The sequence below is a fragment of the Oryctolagus cuniculus genome, chromosome 14, assembly GCF_051225735.1.
Source record: "Oryctolagus cuniculus isolate XC-2025 breed Fujian yellow rabbit chromosome 14, ASM5122573v1, whole genome shotgun sequence".
Taxonomy (NCBI): Eukaryota; Metazoa; Chordata; class Mammalia; order Lagomorpha; family Leporidae; genus Oryctolagus; species Oryctolagus cuniculus.
This window is the reverse complement of record NC_142880.1, coordinates 64,883,570-64,899,800: the sequence shown is the minus strand read 5'-3', so window position 1 is coordinate 64,899,800 and position 16,231 is coordinate 64,883,570. Positions and strand designations below refer to the sequence as shown.

The 16,231-nt window shown below is 41.8% G+C and overlaps 1 protein-coding gene across 5 annotated transcripts in view; it reads left to right on the top strand.

The window, feature by feature from the left end:
• The window catches only part of DAB2 (DAB adaptor protein 2), an 83,172-nt gene extending 68,184 nt beyond the window's left edge, over positions 1–14,988 (top strand). For 4 of the 5 annotated variants that reach the window (XM_070056666.2, XM_070056671.2, XM_070056665.2 and 1 more), the window contains 6 exons: positions 751–1,404; positions 2,431–2,593; positions 7,055–7,687; positions 8,190–8,299; positions 9,735–9,802; positions 13,287–14,988. In XM_070056666.2, coding sequence (XP_069912767.2) covers positions 751–1,404; positions 2,431–2,593; positions 7,055–7,687; positions 8,190–8,299; positions 9,735–9,797 — 1,623 coding nt within the window. In that variant the 3' untranslated portion in view covers positions 9,798–9,802; positions 13,287–14,988. The remainder of the gene's footprint in view (positions 1–750; positions 1,405–2,430; positions 2,594–7,054; positions 7,688–8,189; positions 8,300–9,734; positions 9,803–13,286) is intronic. The other variant, XM_070056672.2, reaches the window with a different exon arrangement.
• The last annotated feature ends 1,243 nt before the right edge of the window (positions 14,989–16,231 follow it).

The following is a 16,231-nucleotide window of genomic DNA, read 5'->3' as shown; positions in this document are numbered from 1 at the left end:
TAGACAAAAAGGATGTGTCCAGAGGAGAGACTCAGGTGGTAAGAATGAGAGATCCAGCTTAGCTAACACATTCCCTTGGAGTCTGAAATCTTTAAAGAGGTATACCTGTAGGTATAAAAGGATAATCATACTATTTTTCTTGGAAGAACTGGAACAGTTATAGGGAAATGTACTTGATCTTAAACTTCATCACATACCAGAACTATAAAATATGAATGTCTTAACCAATGAATTCTCTCAATTAGTGAGGCAATAGTACACTAGACTGTGAGGTTACAATAGGAAGATGTATACATCAGACAGGAAACTAGGCCAGGCTGCTCAGGTTACTTGTGATTTTCAAGCTTACCATACCTAGAGCAACTCACAATCCAGTCCCTTTAAGACTTTAAAAGGCATGAATTAAAACAATGCTGATAACAAACTCAGCCAGTCTGTATATGTGGACCAGAATAAGCAGAGACATTGAAGGAAACAACAGTAAGATTTCACTTAATAAAGGGCCAGAAAGCTGAGATTTAATAAAAACGAGATTTAATCAAGCAAGAAAGGGGCTGGGGGAGACCTGGTCTATGGCTGGTAAATGCACTCAGCAGATTGATGGGAGGAGGTAATGGTCAACCAGTTTGTCACAACCAAATTCTGGGAATGTTGATAGCCCTGGTCATCTTAAGTAGTTTTCTTGTTTGAAGTCATAACATGGACTAACACTTTCTTTCTTTTTTTTTTTTTTCTTTCCAAATGTGATAGGAAAGCAAAGATATCCTGTTAGTGGATCTAAACTCTGAAATCGACACCAATCAGAATTCTTTAAGAGAAAATCCATTCTTAACAAATGGCATCACCTCCTGCTCTCTTCCTCGACCAAAGCCTCAGGCAACCTTTTTGCCTGAAAATGCCTTTTCTGCCAATCTCAACTTCTTTCCCACCCCTAATCCTGATCCTTTCCGTGATGATCCTTTTGCACAGTCCGACCAATCGACACCCTCTTCGTTTGATTCTCTCAAACCTCCAGATCAGAAGAAAGAGAATTTGAGTAGCTTGCCTGCTCCCCTGAGTAACGGGCCCCTGAATGGCGATGTTGATTACTTTGGTCAGCAATTTGACCAGATCTCTAACCGGACTGGCAAACAGGAATCTCAGGCAGGCCCATGGCCCTTTTCCAGTACGCAAACCCAGCCAGCAGTGAGAACTCACAATGGGGTATCTGAAAAAGAACAGAACGGCTTCCATATCCAATCCTCCCCGAACCCTTTTGTGGGAAGCCCTCCCCAAGGACAATCCGTACAGAATGGCGTAAAGCAGGACTTGGAAAGCCCTGTCCAGTCCTCACCACATGACTCCATAGCCATTATCCCACCTCCACAAAGTACCAAACCAGGAAGAGGCAGAAGGACTGCTAAGGTGAATTGTCTTCTCCACATATCCGTTAGCAGAGTGCGTGCGCGGTACCAAAGGGTTGTGTGATGCAAGCTCTCTTTGCTGCCGCTCTCGTTTGCTGTGTGGCTGTGAGCTAGACGGAGGGACGAGGCGCGTCGGCTCTCCAGGAATAGTTTCCTCTGATCGCCACCCTTTTAAAGCTCTTCTGCTGTATTTAGTGCACCCTGCTGCCCGTTTGCATGTCTTGTCGCTTATTATACTAAACACAAGTTTTTCCATTTTTAATGCTGCTATGCTTCTGTACCTCTCGGGTAAGTCTAATTGTCATGTCCGGGATGGGAGGGCCGGGGTTCTTGTGATTCCTTTGTACCTTCGCCACATTAACACACACCCTGCACACCCATCCTCCTGCCTTAATGTCCAAGACGGAGGTGTAAAATTCTCAAGCTTGTCTCCACTTGGAAGTGCTAACTTAATAACTCATTGTCTTAGAAGAAACTTACATATCACCGGCTTTATTCAGAAGCAATTTAAAATGCAGCTTCTAAAGGCATCTTTTAAAAACTCCAAGAGGAATATATGTGGGCTTGCTTAATGATTAAAAAGTTATATCAACTATATGGAGACTGATTAAATGCAATGGGATGATTAAGAATTTCAGCATACTTATGTATAGTTGCCCTTTTTTTCTCAGCTTCAAGCTTTCAGCCAATAACTAGACAAGATGGATGCAAATGTGTAAATAAGCAAAATAAATGTCACTGTGCAAGTCTTAGGATGTATCAGTATCAGTCACTAAGACCCAATAGTCTGTTCATGGCAGAGATCTGTGTCTTTTTCTTATTTTTGCCATTTGGCTTTGTTTTGTTTGGGTTTTCTTAAAGTTATTATTATTGTTGTTATTGTTATTATTATTATTATTATTTACCAGTAATAGGAAAATGCTTTTCTTTCTGTGACTTTCTAATTCGGGGGAGGAGTAAGAGAGAGAGCGATGCCGTATTTCACTGCTGCTGAGTAACTCTTCTCCCTCGCTCCCTGTCCTGCCAGTCTTCAGCAAATGACTTGCTCGCATCAGACATCTTTGCTCCTCCCGCCTCAGAACCTCCCAGGCAGACGTCACCCACAGGACAATCTGCAGCCCTACAAACCAACCCTCTGGATCTCTTCAAAGCAAGTGCGTCTCCCCCGGTGGGGCCCCTTGCGGGTCTAGGTAGGTGCCTGGAGACATGGCAGTAAATGGCTCTGCTACTTTTGCTGGTAAAATGATGATGCATAAGAGGGTTCCATGGGCATAAAACCTTAACATCCTAAGCATCCTTCCTCCACTTGTACTCCTGTACAACCCCACCCCATTAGGTACTCTTGGCTTGTAACTGAAATTTGGCTCCTTGAGTTGGCATGCAGTAAGAAATCTATGTTTAACATGGCACATACCTGAACCAGCTGGTGATGGATTCCTGGAAGACAGGTGTAAGGGATTCTGAAGCTCAGACCTGCTTCAGTGATGAAAAGGGTTTGAGATGGGAGAGCCTCGTCTGTCATCTGTGTTGCAAAAAGTCGCACCATGCATAGCTTCTATGCCATTTGCTATAACTAGGTTAAAGGCCTATCCCCTATCAACATTTACATCTCTCTTGGAAGGGAAATAAACTTCAAGAGGGCTATCAGTTAAGCCCAAGGAGCAAGTATAAATGGAGTGGAAGTCCGGGGTTCCGAGCCCAGCAATATTCCTAGGCTCATGGTGATGGTGGGGCAGGCGTGTGTCCTGATCCATCTCTGAACACTCATGCCTTAGCAGCTCCTTGACGATATTTTGGCTTGCTGAGTGTCTTGATGGAATTAGATGATAAGTACTAGGAAGCTGAAGTTAAAGAGGACACAGAGATATAAGAGACAGGATTTTTAGCAGATACCCAGGTGTGTCATTCACTCATGGGAGTCCCGGGTCTCCCATAGCTGGATGAAGGCTGCTGGACGGAGGCCTGCCTGCTGCTGCTGTGTATAGCCTCTCGTTCTCTTGGCCTCCATGGAACAGTTCTCAGAAACCATGACGATAAGTCTTTGCTGTCCTGCTGCGGACTCTCGTTGTTTCTCTGTTTCTTGGCCTCTCTATGGACTCCAAATAGATTTGGCCTGGGAGGGGTGGGATGACAGATAAAGGAGGACTCTCTTCCCTCTTTGCTAAAACTTGACCAGGAATCTTGGCTTTCTTGGCCTCCTGCAGACTCAGTCACCAGGATTCCATTTTTTTTCTCTCTTTTTCTGTTTTCTTGCAAAGGAAAATATTTTGGTTCTGTTATAATAAATCTATTCAATCATATCTTGAGTAGGGAGGCAAGGCAGGGGCGATGGACGTTAAATTCATGCAGTTGTGAGAAGCCAGTAAGTCCCAGGTCTCTGCTTGCATTGACACCACCAAGAAACTCGCCTAGACACTTCATGTCCCTTGTGGGCGTCTGCTTCCTCCATTGCTCTTTTTCCTGCACTGCCAAGTGGAGCTGGTGGGCGTCTTTCCCTCACAGAAGGGCAGCGGACTTGCTACAGCATCTGTGACTAGATCACATCACAGGGCTTTGTAGTCTCATATCAATGCCCTGAGGAATTTTTGCAGCCAATATTTAACAAGTCAGCCTGAAAATACAGCTGGACCCTATAACTGTTAATTTATGCAGACGAAGTGAAGCTTGTTGGCTTCATGCCCCTGTTGAGGCCTTGGGGTATACAACTTCAGAATACTGATGATGCTTCCAACTTTGGACATGGAGCTCAAACGGAGCTCTACAGTATAGCTCCTGTCCACGAGCAGGGGCTTCAGCCAAACCATGGAAGGTGCTAGGTCTGGCTTCCGCCAGACCCAGCTGGGGCACTGTCTCCTCTGGAGCTGTGGTGTGGGCACAGGGGGTTGTAGAAAACAGCTTTGACCTGCTTCCCTGTATTTTGATCTAGCTTCTGAAGGTAATAAAATCACTGTTTTATACCCACATTGCCTTGTCCCTTAGTCCTTACCCCTACATTGTCCAGCTGGCTTGCAGTGTCTTAGAGACACAGTGAGCAGAATCTGGTGGGTGAGAATGAAAGCTGGCATCTGTACACACTGGGAAAGCTTTGAATTCCTGGCAAATAGATTATTTTTCTCTTCTACAAACACCACTCCCACTAATTGAATCTATGAGAAAAACCATGCATTTTCCTAAGGGAAGGCATGTCATCCCACATGAGTAATTATACAATTCTACCCTCTTTGTGCATATCCAATTGGTGTAAATTATTAGTGAGTGGCTCTGATTCAATAATATAATTTAAATATATTTGCTTTCATGCTAGCAATAATTTAGTCCAAATATTTTGTGAAGAGTCTTTAAAAAGTTCACAGGAAGTGCATGTTGTGAAAAAAACTCTGCATGGATTTTAATTTATTTTATTTTGCACTAAATTCTTTTTTTGAGATTTTATTTGTTTATTTGAGAGGTATAGCTACAGATAGAGAGAGGGAGAGACAGAGAGAGATCTTCCATGTGCTGGTTCACATCCCAAATGGCCACAATGGCCGGAGCTGACCTGATCCGAAGCCAGAAGCCAGAAGCTTCTTCCAGGTCTCCTTTGCGGGTGTAAGAGCCCAAACATTTGAGCTATCTTCCACTGCTTTCCCAGGCCATAAACAGAGAGTTGGATCAGAAGAGGAGCAGCTAGGACATGAACTGGTGCTGCAGGCAGAGGATTAGCCCACTGTGCCACAGCACCGGCCCCACACCAGAGACTTTTAATTCCATCTCTCCATATACACTTTTTGAAGTAACCTCAGAGAATCTGAAAGAACTTTTCCCTCTATTTATTATGAAAAGAGAATATTTTAATGCAAATGGAATCTAATTTCTGTATCTGTGAAATAAGTATTCAAATCATCATACCGTGGAAAAGGCCTGTAGCTTGCTGCCAAGGAGGCAGAATGAAAGGACAGGTGCCAGGTGTAGAGCCGATGCAGCTGCGTTTCCATCTCTACTGTCGCAGACAGAAAGACAGCTCTTTCTGCAGCTCATACCCTCTGTGAGTGCCCTGTATGTATTCAGCTCAGACAGCTAGCATTCATGATAATGGATAGGACCAAATCACACCGAGCTCTCATTGTAAGAAGATCTAGGATAGAATATCTTGTCCTATCAGCCCCTCAATGCACTCTGGAAACAAACACATTTCTAGCCTCAATTTGAAGACTTTTTTTTTTTTGGATTATAAAAATTCATCACTAAGGAATGCTGTGCCCCAAGACTCAAGACGAGTAGGTTTTGAGACAGAGCATCATCCCTGAATAAGTATGAAGAGGAATTTAGGCTTATTGTAGGTGGTGACAGTTTCACTGAATCATTGGTACACTTGGAAAGATGCAGGGCAGGGCATGCCCTGTGCATTAGACCAAGATGCTGGAAGGAACCACACAAGAAGCTGTTGGGGGCGTGGGGGCAGTCATTGGAGAGTCCTGGATTTTCATGCTTTGACTGCTGATGAACATAGCAAGGATGCACAAGGTAGAGCCATTCACTCACAAAGATTGGATGTCTGACATAGGCCATTAGTTACCTTGGAAGGTTGTTGTTTCCTGTTGTTTTCTTTCTATCCTTCCTCTTTTAAATCCTCTGTTCTTACTTCTGGCAAAGTTTAGTGAGTGACACATAGCAGGAAGCACTTTTATTTGAAATAGGTCTCACAGGACACAGCCTTCTTTCCATTTTTATATAGAAAAGTCTAAAACTATTTTGGCATTAGCCAAATTATATCTTCCCTTTATAGAGCTATGTCAACCTGGCAACATTAAAAAGCAAGAAAAATGAAATGATTCCTTTAGGATGCAAGTGTGTTGAGTCCTTATGCACACTTAAGATAGCTGTTTTCCAGTAAGTCTCCAGGCCTGAGCCAACTACCAAATGCAAAGATCAAATCATACAGAGAGTCCAGTGAATGATCTTAATTAGCTGCTTCATATTCTCTGTGGCTCATATATGTGAATATGCTCCCTTGGACAGCATTGTGGCACAAAAAGCTAAGCTGCCAACGTGATGTTGGCATCCCATTTTGAAGCACTGGTTCAAGTCCCACTGCTCTACTTATGATTCAGCTCTCTGCTAAAGTCGTTGGGAAAGCAGTAGAGGATGGCCCATGTTGGAAACCTGGATGGAGTTCCAGGCTCCTGGTTTAGCATGGCCAACCCTGGTTGGGTTGTTGTGGCCATTTGGGGAGTGACTCAGCAGACAGATGGAAGATTCTCTCTCTCTCTCTCTCTCTCTCTCTCTCGCTCTCTCCCCCTCCCCCTCCCCCTCTCCCTCTCCTCTCCCTCTCCCTCTCTCTACCTTTCACAAAAAAAATAAATCATACAAATACACACACACACACGAAGAGCTCATATTTTTCATTAATGGTATTACCTTCTAATGAGGAAAATGTAATGGAAGGAAGAAGAGCTTCAGGATGCAGTGAGCCCCTGCACTACTGCTCTACTGTGTTTGATAATTAACCTTTGGAGTGATTTCATCTCACAGAGCCTTGATGTCTGTGTCAGCCTCAAGGCTTAATGAGTGTGTTTGCCCTGTGCATGCTCCTTGGAGAGTTGTACTTTCTCAAATTCAGGAATCCTGTTCAATCCTAGCTCCTGATAGGCACTTTCTCCCTCTTCCATCAGGTGGTGTGCCAGTTACACCCCCTCAGGCAGGACCATGGAACCCAACATGTGTGGTCTTCAATCAGTCCAGTTCAGTGGTCCCAGGAGCCATCATGGGTGCTCAACCTTCAGGTTTCTCTCATCCGATCATTTTTGGTACAAGCCCAGCTATTCCAAGTTGGAACCAGCCTTCAAATTTTGCAGTTTCAAATTCCCCTCCAGCCCCTGCGATTTGGGGTGCTTCTGCATCTGTGGCACCCAATACTTGGTCATCAACAAACCCTTTGGGGAACCCTTTTCAGAGCAATATTTTTCCAGCTCCTACCATGTCCACTCCATCCCCGCCTGTGCTGTCCTCTCTTGTGGTCACTCCTCCTCAACCACCTCCCAGAACTGGCCCTGCAAAGGACATCCCAAGTGATGCTTTTACTGCCTTAGATCCCCTTGGAGATACAGAAGTCAAGGAGGTGAAAGAAATGTTTAAGGACTTCCAACTGCGGCAGCCACCTGCTGTGCCCGCAAGGAAGGGAGAGCAGCCTGCTTCTGGGACTTCCAGTGCCTTCTCCAGTTACTTCAACAGCAAAGTTGGCATTCCTCAAGAGAATGCAGACCATGATGATTTTGATGCTAATCAACTGTTGAATAAGATCAACGGTAAGCTACTCTCTGCCTACTGTACCACTGTAATACAATAGTAATATTTCCACTGTCAGTTGGTCCCAGAGGGTCCCTCAGAAGAACCCTCTCCCATCCACCAATAGTTTTGCTCTTGCTTCTTTTAAATTGGCAGTGGTTGAGACTTCATTTACTTTTCACTGGTAACAAGCACTAACCCAATGCTGCCCTCTAGTGACAATTCTTAAAAGGGTTACCAAGAGCTATTGGAATATGCTGGGTGATGGCATTTGGGGGCTGTATACCAAAGCCTCATGGCTCTCAAGGAGGGATTTCTGAATCTCATCCACTTCAGATAAATACACATAATGACTTCTCTCCGGAGAAGGGATGGCTCTGTCCTAGTATTTGGTTGTGGTTTTTGTTCCACGAGGTAAATTTAGGAAATATGGAACTAAGTTTCAAAAATGAGCCAATTGAGGGACTTCTGCCTGTTTGGGAAAAGCCTGTCTACTGACTACTCGGGTTTTTCATCTTCTAGAACCACCAAAGCCAGTTCCCAGACAAGGTATCCGGCCAGGTACCAAATCTATTGACAGTGCATTTGAGAACCCTTTCTCTAAAGATTCCTTCAGTTCATCACAACCCCCTGTAAGTATCAACTGCTAGAAGCTGTTTCTGCAAAGTACATTCCACATAGAGCTCCCTCCTCCTGAGTTAGCCTTGCTTTTATAGTAATAGTTTGATGGTAAAATATGTTGGACAAAGATTTATCATTGAGAACCTTCACACTATAAACATTCCTTCAAACTGGGGAATGATTGCATTTACAGGAACTATTATCTCCTGAATTAAAATGATATCAGATATAAAATGGGCTTATGAACCTATTTTGGGAGAAAATTGAGTTGAATACTATCTTAAAAAAATTCTTTCGAAGATTTAAGTTCTTAATTTCCCATTCATGGTTCTATAGCTAGTAAAAATAACACTTCCCATTTTAGGGAGGCAAATGTAATTTATCTGAATCTTGATTTTGATGTCAATGACATACCCACAATCTACTAATAGGTGGGCACAAATTATTAAAGACCCACACAGGTCTGATTGGTCTATGAACTAAGTGCTTCTTTTTTTTTTTTTTTAACTTTTATTTAATGAATATAAATTTCCAAAGTACAGCTTATGGATTACAGTGGCTTCCCCCCCCCCATAACTTCCCTCCCATATGCAACCCTCCCCTTTCCCGCTCCCTCTCCCCTTCCATTCATATCAAGATTCATTTTCAATTATCTTTATATACAGAAGATCAGTTTAGTATATATTAAGTAAAGATTTCAACAGTTTGCACCCACATAGAAACACAAAGTGAAAAATACGGTTTGAGTACTAGTTATAGCATTAAATCACAATGTACAGCACATTAAGGACAGAGATCCTACATGAGGAGTAAGTGCACAGTGACTCCTGTTGTTGACTTTACAAATTGACACTCTTGTTTATGGCATCAGTAATCTCCCTATGCTCCAGTCATGAGTTTCCAAGGCTATGGAAGCCTTTTGAGTTTGCCAACTCTTATCTTATTTAGACAAGGTCATAGTCAAAGTAGAAGTTCTCTCCTCCCTTCAGAGAAAGGTACCTCCTTCTTTGATGACCTGTTCTTTCCACTGGGATCTCACTTGCAGAGATCTTTCATTTAGGTCATTTTTTTTTGCCAGAGTGTCTTGGCTTTCCATGCCTGAAATACTCTCATGGGCTTTTCAGCCGGATCCGAATGCCTTTAGGGCTGATTCTGAGGCCAGAGTGCTGTTTAGGACATCCACCATTCTATGAGTCTGCTATGTAACCCACTTCCCATGTTGGATCGTTCTCTCCCTTTTTTTGTTCTATCGGTTAGTATTTTCAGACACTAGTCTTGATTATGTGATCTCTTTGATTCTTAGTCCTATCATTATGATCAATTGTGAATGGAAATTGATCAGAACTAAGTGCTCCTTAACAGAATGTAAGAAGTCTTCAATATAAATTGTTTGATGACTGTATATTTAACTGTATATTTGTTAACTTGATGGTTTTATCTCCTTAGATGACTTCTTCACAAGCTACATCTGATAAATATAGGGATCCTTTTGGAAATCCTTTTGCCTAATTTCGGTAAGTAGAGGATCCTATTTAGCTTACCTTGGGTGGTTTGGTGAAAAAGGGTGGCTCAACGGGTAAAAGGTGAAATTTTAATTTTAGAGTTGCGAAGAGGTTAAATTTCTCTAATTTAGGAGTAAAAGAAGTGAAAATCTATACTTAGCTAAAATAGTAATACCTCCATGGGGATATGGGCCTCTATCTTATCCCATGTTTTTTTTATGGGAATAAATGTCAATGTAATATATAACTGCTTTCTAGCTTTTTTTTTATCTTCATAGTTAAATGATTGCAAATCACCCTATTTATTACTTGATTTCCTATAAAATTTCAAATTCTGAAAACCTCCAGCAGATACCAACAAATCAGTTAAACAGTTGTTGATCACAAGCCTTCTGCCATTTATTGCTTTGTGCACACTCTCATCAAATCTGATGGTTTTAAATCTAAAAGTGGTGGAAGCTATGAATAATATTGTCTTCATAAGTCTTAGAAGTTCAAAATCATTCTGAATATTGTTTCTTCTTTCTCTAATGGATAAATCCTAGATGAGTGGACCCTGTACGAACTCAGAGTAGCCTGTTCTTTCTCAAAAGTAAGTGGTAGCAACTCTGTTCCGATCTTAAAAGATTGAAATAAGGACAGGGAGATTTATCTCCATGTTAGAGAAAATGGAGCACAGTTGGTAGGGTGAGAACAACAGAAAGAATGAAAAGAACCCAAACCCAGTTTTTTCAGTCTTCCTTCATCCAAGCAGGACTATTAAGACTATTAAACTATGTCTTGACCCATCTATCATTTTAATTTTAAATAGATAAATATATTAATGTGACATAGACTGAATTGACAGTAATCCATCCTTAGCTGTGTGGGATACATTCCAGTACCACAGTGGGTATCTAAAAGTGCAACCCTCTGTATCCTGTGTTTTTTCTTTTTTTTCTTTTTAGAGATTTTATTTATTTGCTTGAGAGGTAGAGTTACAGACAGAGAGAAAGAGAGAGACAGAGAGAAAAAAACCTTCTATCCACTGATTCACTCCCCAAGTGGCCACAATAGCAAGAACTGGGCTGACCCCAAGCCAAGAGTCAGGAGATTCTTCCAAGTCTCCCTTGTGGGTGCAGGGGCCCAGGCACTTGGGCCATCTTCCACTGCTTTCCCAGGCCATTAGCAGAGAGCTGGATTGGAAGAAGAGCATCCAGGACTTGAACCAGCGTCCATATTGAATGCCTGTGGCACAGGCAGAGGCTTAGCCCACTACACCAAAGTGCCAGCCTCCCTGTTTTTTCTAATACATACATACATATGATAAATTTAAATACGTAAGTTAGGTAAGAGATTAACAACAAATAGAGTAATTATAATATACTATATAAAAGTTATGTAAGTGTGGTCTCACCCTTCTTGGAATGTGTGAAATGATACAGTCCCTACATTATGAGGTGACGTGAAGTGAGTGACATAGCAATCATGATGTAGTGCAAGTCCTTTTTCTACTATTAACAGAACCTCCTAGCCTTCTTCCGATTCCAACCCTCTGGTATTCCAAGCATTGTTTCACTTCTGGGATGCAGCTTTGGTGGAACCATTCCATCATGGCTGTCACCCATACTTTCTGGTTACGTTCTCAGAGCACAGGCAGACTATTTGTATTTTTGTTATTGGTGATGTGTGGGTTCTTCACACTACCCTGTGCCTGGCTTTATCATATGCCCTGCAGTGTTGCCACATCGTATCACTGGGAATCCATCCTTCCATATGTTGTGTTCTGGTGCCTCCTTTGAATTTTCATGAGCTCAGGTTCAACTGGGTGTCTTTTTCCAGAAGTGCCTAGTTTTATTAAAATTGAAATTGCTTGGAATAGTGGCCTTTTATTTTAACTTATAAACTCATCTAGAAATGTGGCAGCAACTTTTTCATAGGTAAAGGCAGCCTCTCTGGTAATTTTTATATTTTTTAGTCCAAACCTATTCCTGAATTTGTGTAACTGTCCTTTGCTTACAGTGACTGAATGCCATTGACTGGAGGGGATTTCTTGCTGAATTCTTTGTGTAGTCTCAGTGTGTTCTGATGCAATATGTTGCTGGAGTCAGAACATGTCTTCTCCTCTCTACCCTCGTTTCCATCTTCCCTGAGTACTCCTCACACACTGTAGCTGAAACTTTCGTGGTTTGAGGTATAACAGCAAGACTAGCATGAATGTCTTTGTCCTTCTTCACAATTTCACAAATGGAAGATTTGTTTGTACCAAAGATCAGAGCACTTTAGCGCATGAATTTTTTTTTTTCTTGTTGGGAATCTTTTTTCCTTAAAGGAGGCTCTTTAGGACTTCTTTGTGGCATAATCTGAATAGCCAACATTGTTATACTTGCACATTGTGGCCATTATTAGGTAAAAGAAGGGTTACTTAACACAAGTCTACCCTAGTTGATCTAATAACAGAGATGCCTTTTAAGTGACTAGCAGCCAGGGAGCATATACAATGCGGATGTTATACGAAAGGCTGACTTATGCCCTGGGGAGTTTAGCAGACCACAGCCCATGACGCCCTGAGATTTCATCCTGCTGCTCGGGATGACCTGCAACGCGCAATTGTTTGGATCATTCTCCTGCAACTCCATTCACAATGACAATATTTCTTACAAGTACCTTTTCCAGGGCCGGCGCCGCGGCTCACTAGGCTAATCCTCCACCTAGCGGCGCCGGCATACCGGGTTCTAGTCCCGGTCGGGGCGCCGGATTCTGTCCCAGTTGCTCCTCTTCCAGGCCAGCTCTCTGCTGTGGCCCGGGAGTGCAGTGGAGGATGGCCCAAGTGCTTGGGCCCTGCACCCTATGGGAGACCAGGAGAAGCACCTGGCTCCTGCCATCGGATCAGCGCAGTGCGCCGGCTGCAGCGCGCCGCCCGTGGCGGCCATTGAGGGACCTTTCTCTCTCTCTCTCACTGTCCACTCTGCCTGTAAAAAAAAAAAAAAAAAAGTACCTTTTCCATAAATTCTGCTTCAGAGAACTGGATGAAATCATTAAAAATACAAATTCCCCTCTGTGGCTGGGAAGAAGCATTCTTTAACAAGAATATGGGTGACTCTAATGGTAATGAAGCAATGTAGTAGATACTACTAGAAATCCTAGCAAAGGCTCGTTCTCATTCGGGAGACATAACTGAACAGGAAAGAATGAACTACACTTGGAGTCCCGAAGGATTGCTCACACTAAGTTAACTGGACTTCTCTTTGGAGGCCTTTTCTTTTGTGGCTCATGAAGAAGGGATAGTTAGGTCAACTTGTTAAATTATTAGATGGAGTGTGAAGAATGATCATGGGAGAAAATGGCTAAAATTATTGAGCACTTTATTAATCACTTCATTACATGCCCTACTTTTATTGCTGATTCAATCCTCACGTCAGCAATAGGAAATACTGTTACAGACATGTTTGATAATGACTTGATATTCAATCTGGAAGTTCTAACATCAGATTTTTTCTTCTCCCCACTTTTCTAGGAACTTGATATGCTGACTATCCAGAGGAACAAAAGGGTTGGCCTTAGGAATCAAGGACAAAGCTAATGGCCAGACATGTCCTGTCTGTCATTGTTCCAGCTTTGGCATATTATCTGTTGCCTTACTTCTTGTTGCCTCTTCCACTTGTAAAATGCCTTTCACTTTCTGTCTAGGTTAAAGATAAACTGAATCTATGGCTTTAAACAAATTAAGATCCTAAATGCTCTAGCTTAAAAGTAAATGAGGTAGTTTCCCTACTGAACCTTTGCCTCCTATATCCCTAGAACCTTCTAGAACACTTTACCTTCTATCTTCTAATTGGGAAATACAGTCATCACACCCTTACATCATGCTGTTTTGAGTAAATTTTCAAGTCTTTACTGTTCAAAGGTGTATGGTCACTCTATTTTAGAGCATAAACTTAAAGATTATAGTAAAACAAAGTACCTTTTTAAAAGAAATGTTGCAACAGACCATCATTTACAGAAAATTTTAAAACTAAAGCGAGTCCAACTTTTGGGACACTTTGGAATTGAATACAACTGCAAACCTTCTTAAAGGTGCTATTTCTCTTTCTGAAAGCCACCTCTCTTTCCCCCAACGCCACGATTATCCCCTCTCCAGCCTTTCTAGCTATTGCAAATGAGGCAAAAGCATTATTCGTTTCTCCTCTCCTTTTCCCTCTCTTTCAGTCAGTTTTGCTCCTGCACTCATATAGCCTTTAGACCCTTCCACAAGCAACAGACTTTCATGGGCAAAACTGTCTAAGGAGTCACAGATGTGTAGCTTCTTTCCATTTCAGTAACTGCTAGTCCCAGAAACCAGAATTACTAATGGGCACAACCTGAATCCTTCCTATGGAATAGGACACCATCTTTTTTTTTTAAGTTGAAGTTCTAGAAAAGCAGTTAATGTTGAAGAGAAATTGAACTCAACTCAGCAATGACGACTGTATTCCGAAGAGTAACTTGTCACACAGCCGAATGTGATTGTGCCAAACACAATGGGTGCTTATTTGGGGGTCATGTTAGACCTTTATCAAGTAACTGGAAAACTTTCTTGAAGCCACAATCTCATTGTTAACAGGAAGATAAATGGGGGGAGGGGAGCTAAAGAACAAAGATTTGGGGTTATCATTGAAAAATCTGATGACTGCAATTTTTTTTCCTTATAACCTTGGATTCCTTCCCAATTCATTTTTAGTTCTATTATTAGCACAGTTCTGAAGGGTTTGTTCTTGCCAAATTGAGTTTTGTTTTGTTTATGTTGGGTATTTTTAGTGTTGCGTCTTGACCCTTAATGCTCAGGTTTCTTGTGGGTGTTAATCACATACAATGTTACCTTTAAGTGGAAGAAGAGGATGACTGCTCAGGACCTAAACAAAGATGGTGGCCTCACGAGCCTCTGTTGGTTAGCCCCAAGTAGTCCAAGCTAAAGTCCTGTGGTTTTGTGTTAGTCTATCACAGAGGGCATATTTTTCCATCTGATTTCCTCTTCAGTCATTACAAACACTTGAAATAATACATTAAATGTCCAAATACCCAAATGTGCAAAACTGGAGGTAACTATTTTTAGGTAGCTGAATTTTTTAAAGCGATGATCAGCCACACAACTGTTTTGTAAATACCTATTTTCTTGTGCACTTTTCTGTATGCAAATAAAGCTATGAACTTACTCATTTCAATAAACTGGAATGGCATAATCTTACGTGTTTTTATCAGGTTATTCTAAGATTTGAACTCTGCTTTTGGTTGTCATTAAGGTCAATGTATAAAACATACCAGGCTAAAGTGAACAAATGTTAGTTATAATTTATAATACATTCTGGATTGCCACAAGGGTGAAGAGAAAGTGGAAATGGAGACATGGGAAAATTCTTGGTTGATCTTTTTCCATTAGGAATGGTCTCAACTGATGTGCTAGTTCATGCCTTTTACTCTTTGCCTCGCCTCATTCTTTATTCAGCTGTACATGGCCCCAGTAAAAGCTACAACTCTGGGGGCCAGACTAAGAGCTATTGCGTGAGGTGTGCAGACTGAAGATCAGATATTTTAGTATTTGGATTGTCTTAGACATTCCTGTGTAAAACTTCAGGACTCCCATTTCTTTTCAGAATACCTGGAACTACAAGGAAGAGAATTCAAGGTAGGCCTTGCTTGGATGTGGAAATCCTGGCATTCCCCCTAACTTTTCTAAAGAGTGAGATAAAACTTGTGGCAGTGGGATCATCTTTTGGTGCATACAATTAACAGATGTTCCTTATCACTGCCTTACTTTTCCCTTAACAGAAATCTCCAATCTCTTTCTAAGGACAGTGAGGTGGACTATAAAAAGACAGATCCTACTCAAAAGCAGCTTCCAGGAGAACTGAAAGTAGGCCAAGGATGAACTGGAGAATGCTGCTGATAAGAACATGTTGTGCAAATGATCTGGTGTATCCAGGTGTTGGGCAGTGTGTCTAACCTGTTCTGCCTGTGTGTGGTTTGCCTATGGCTTCATTCAAAAGGTCTTGCCAGAGATTAACCCTTCCTAATGGGTTATCCATTTCAGTGCGTTTGGGGCTCTGTTGACCGGGGAGAAATGCTTACTAAAATGTCCCTGAAAAGTAGTAGCAGGTCTCCTTTTCCTCTAGTCTCCTTAGCAGCAATGGTGTTTATGTGCTAAAAGTTGTGTGCTTGTAGTTCCAGCACTGGAAGTTCGACTTTTCATGGTAACCTTATTATTTTTGGAAGAGGGTTTCATTTAACCATCAAATATATATGAGCTAAAAGATCAAGTTTAATAGCCAGCATTCCCCGTGTTTCTCACATAAAAATGATACGAAGGGAAGAGTTAATGGATTTTCTCAAGATAATCTTTGTATTTGTAATTGCTTTACTATTTGTACAAAATAGCTCACTCATTGATACTGTAGTCCCAAGCGGAGGGATGTGTTAATTGCTACA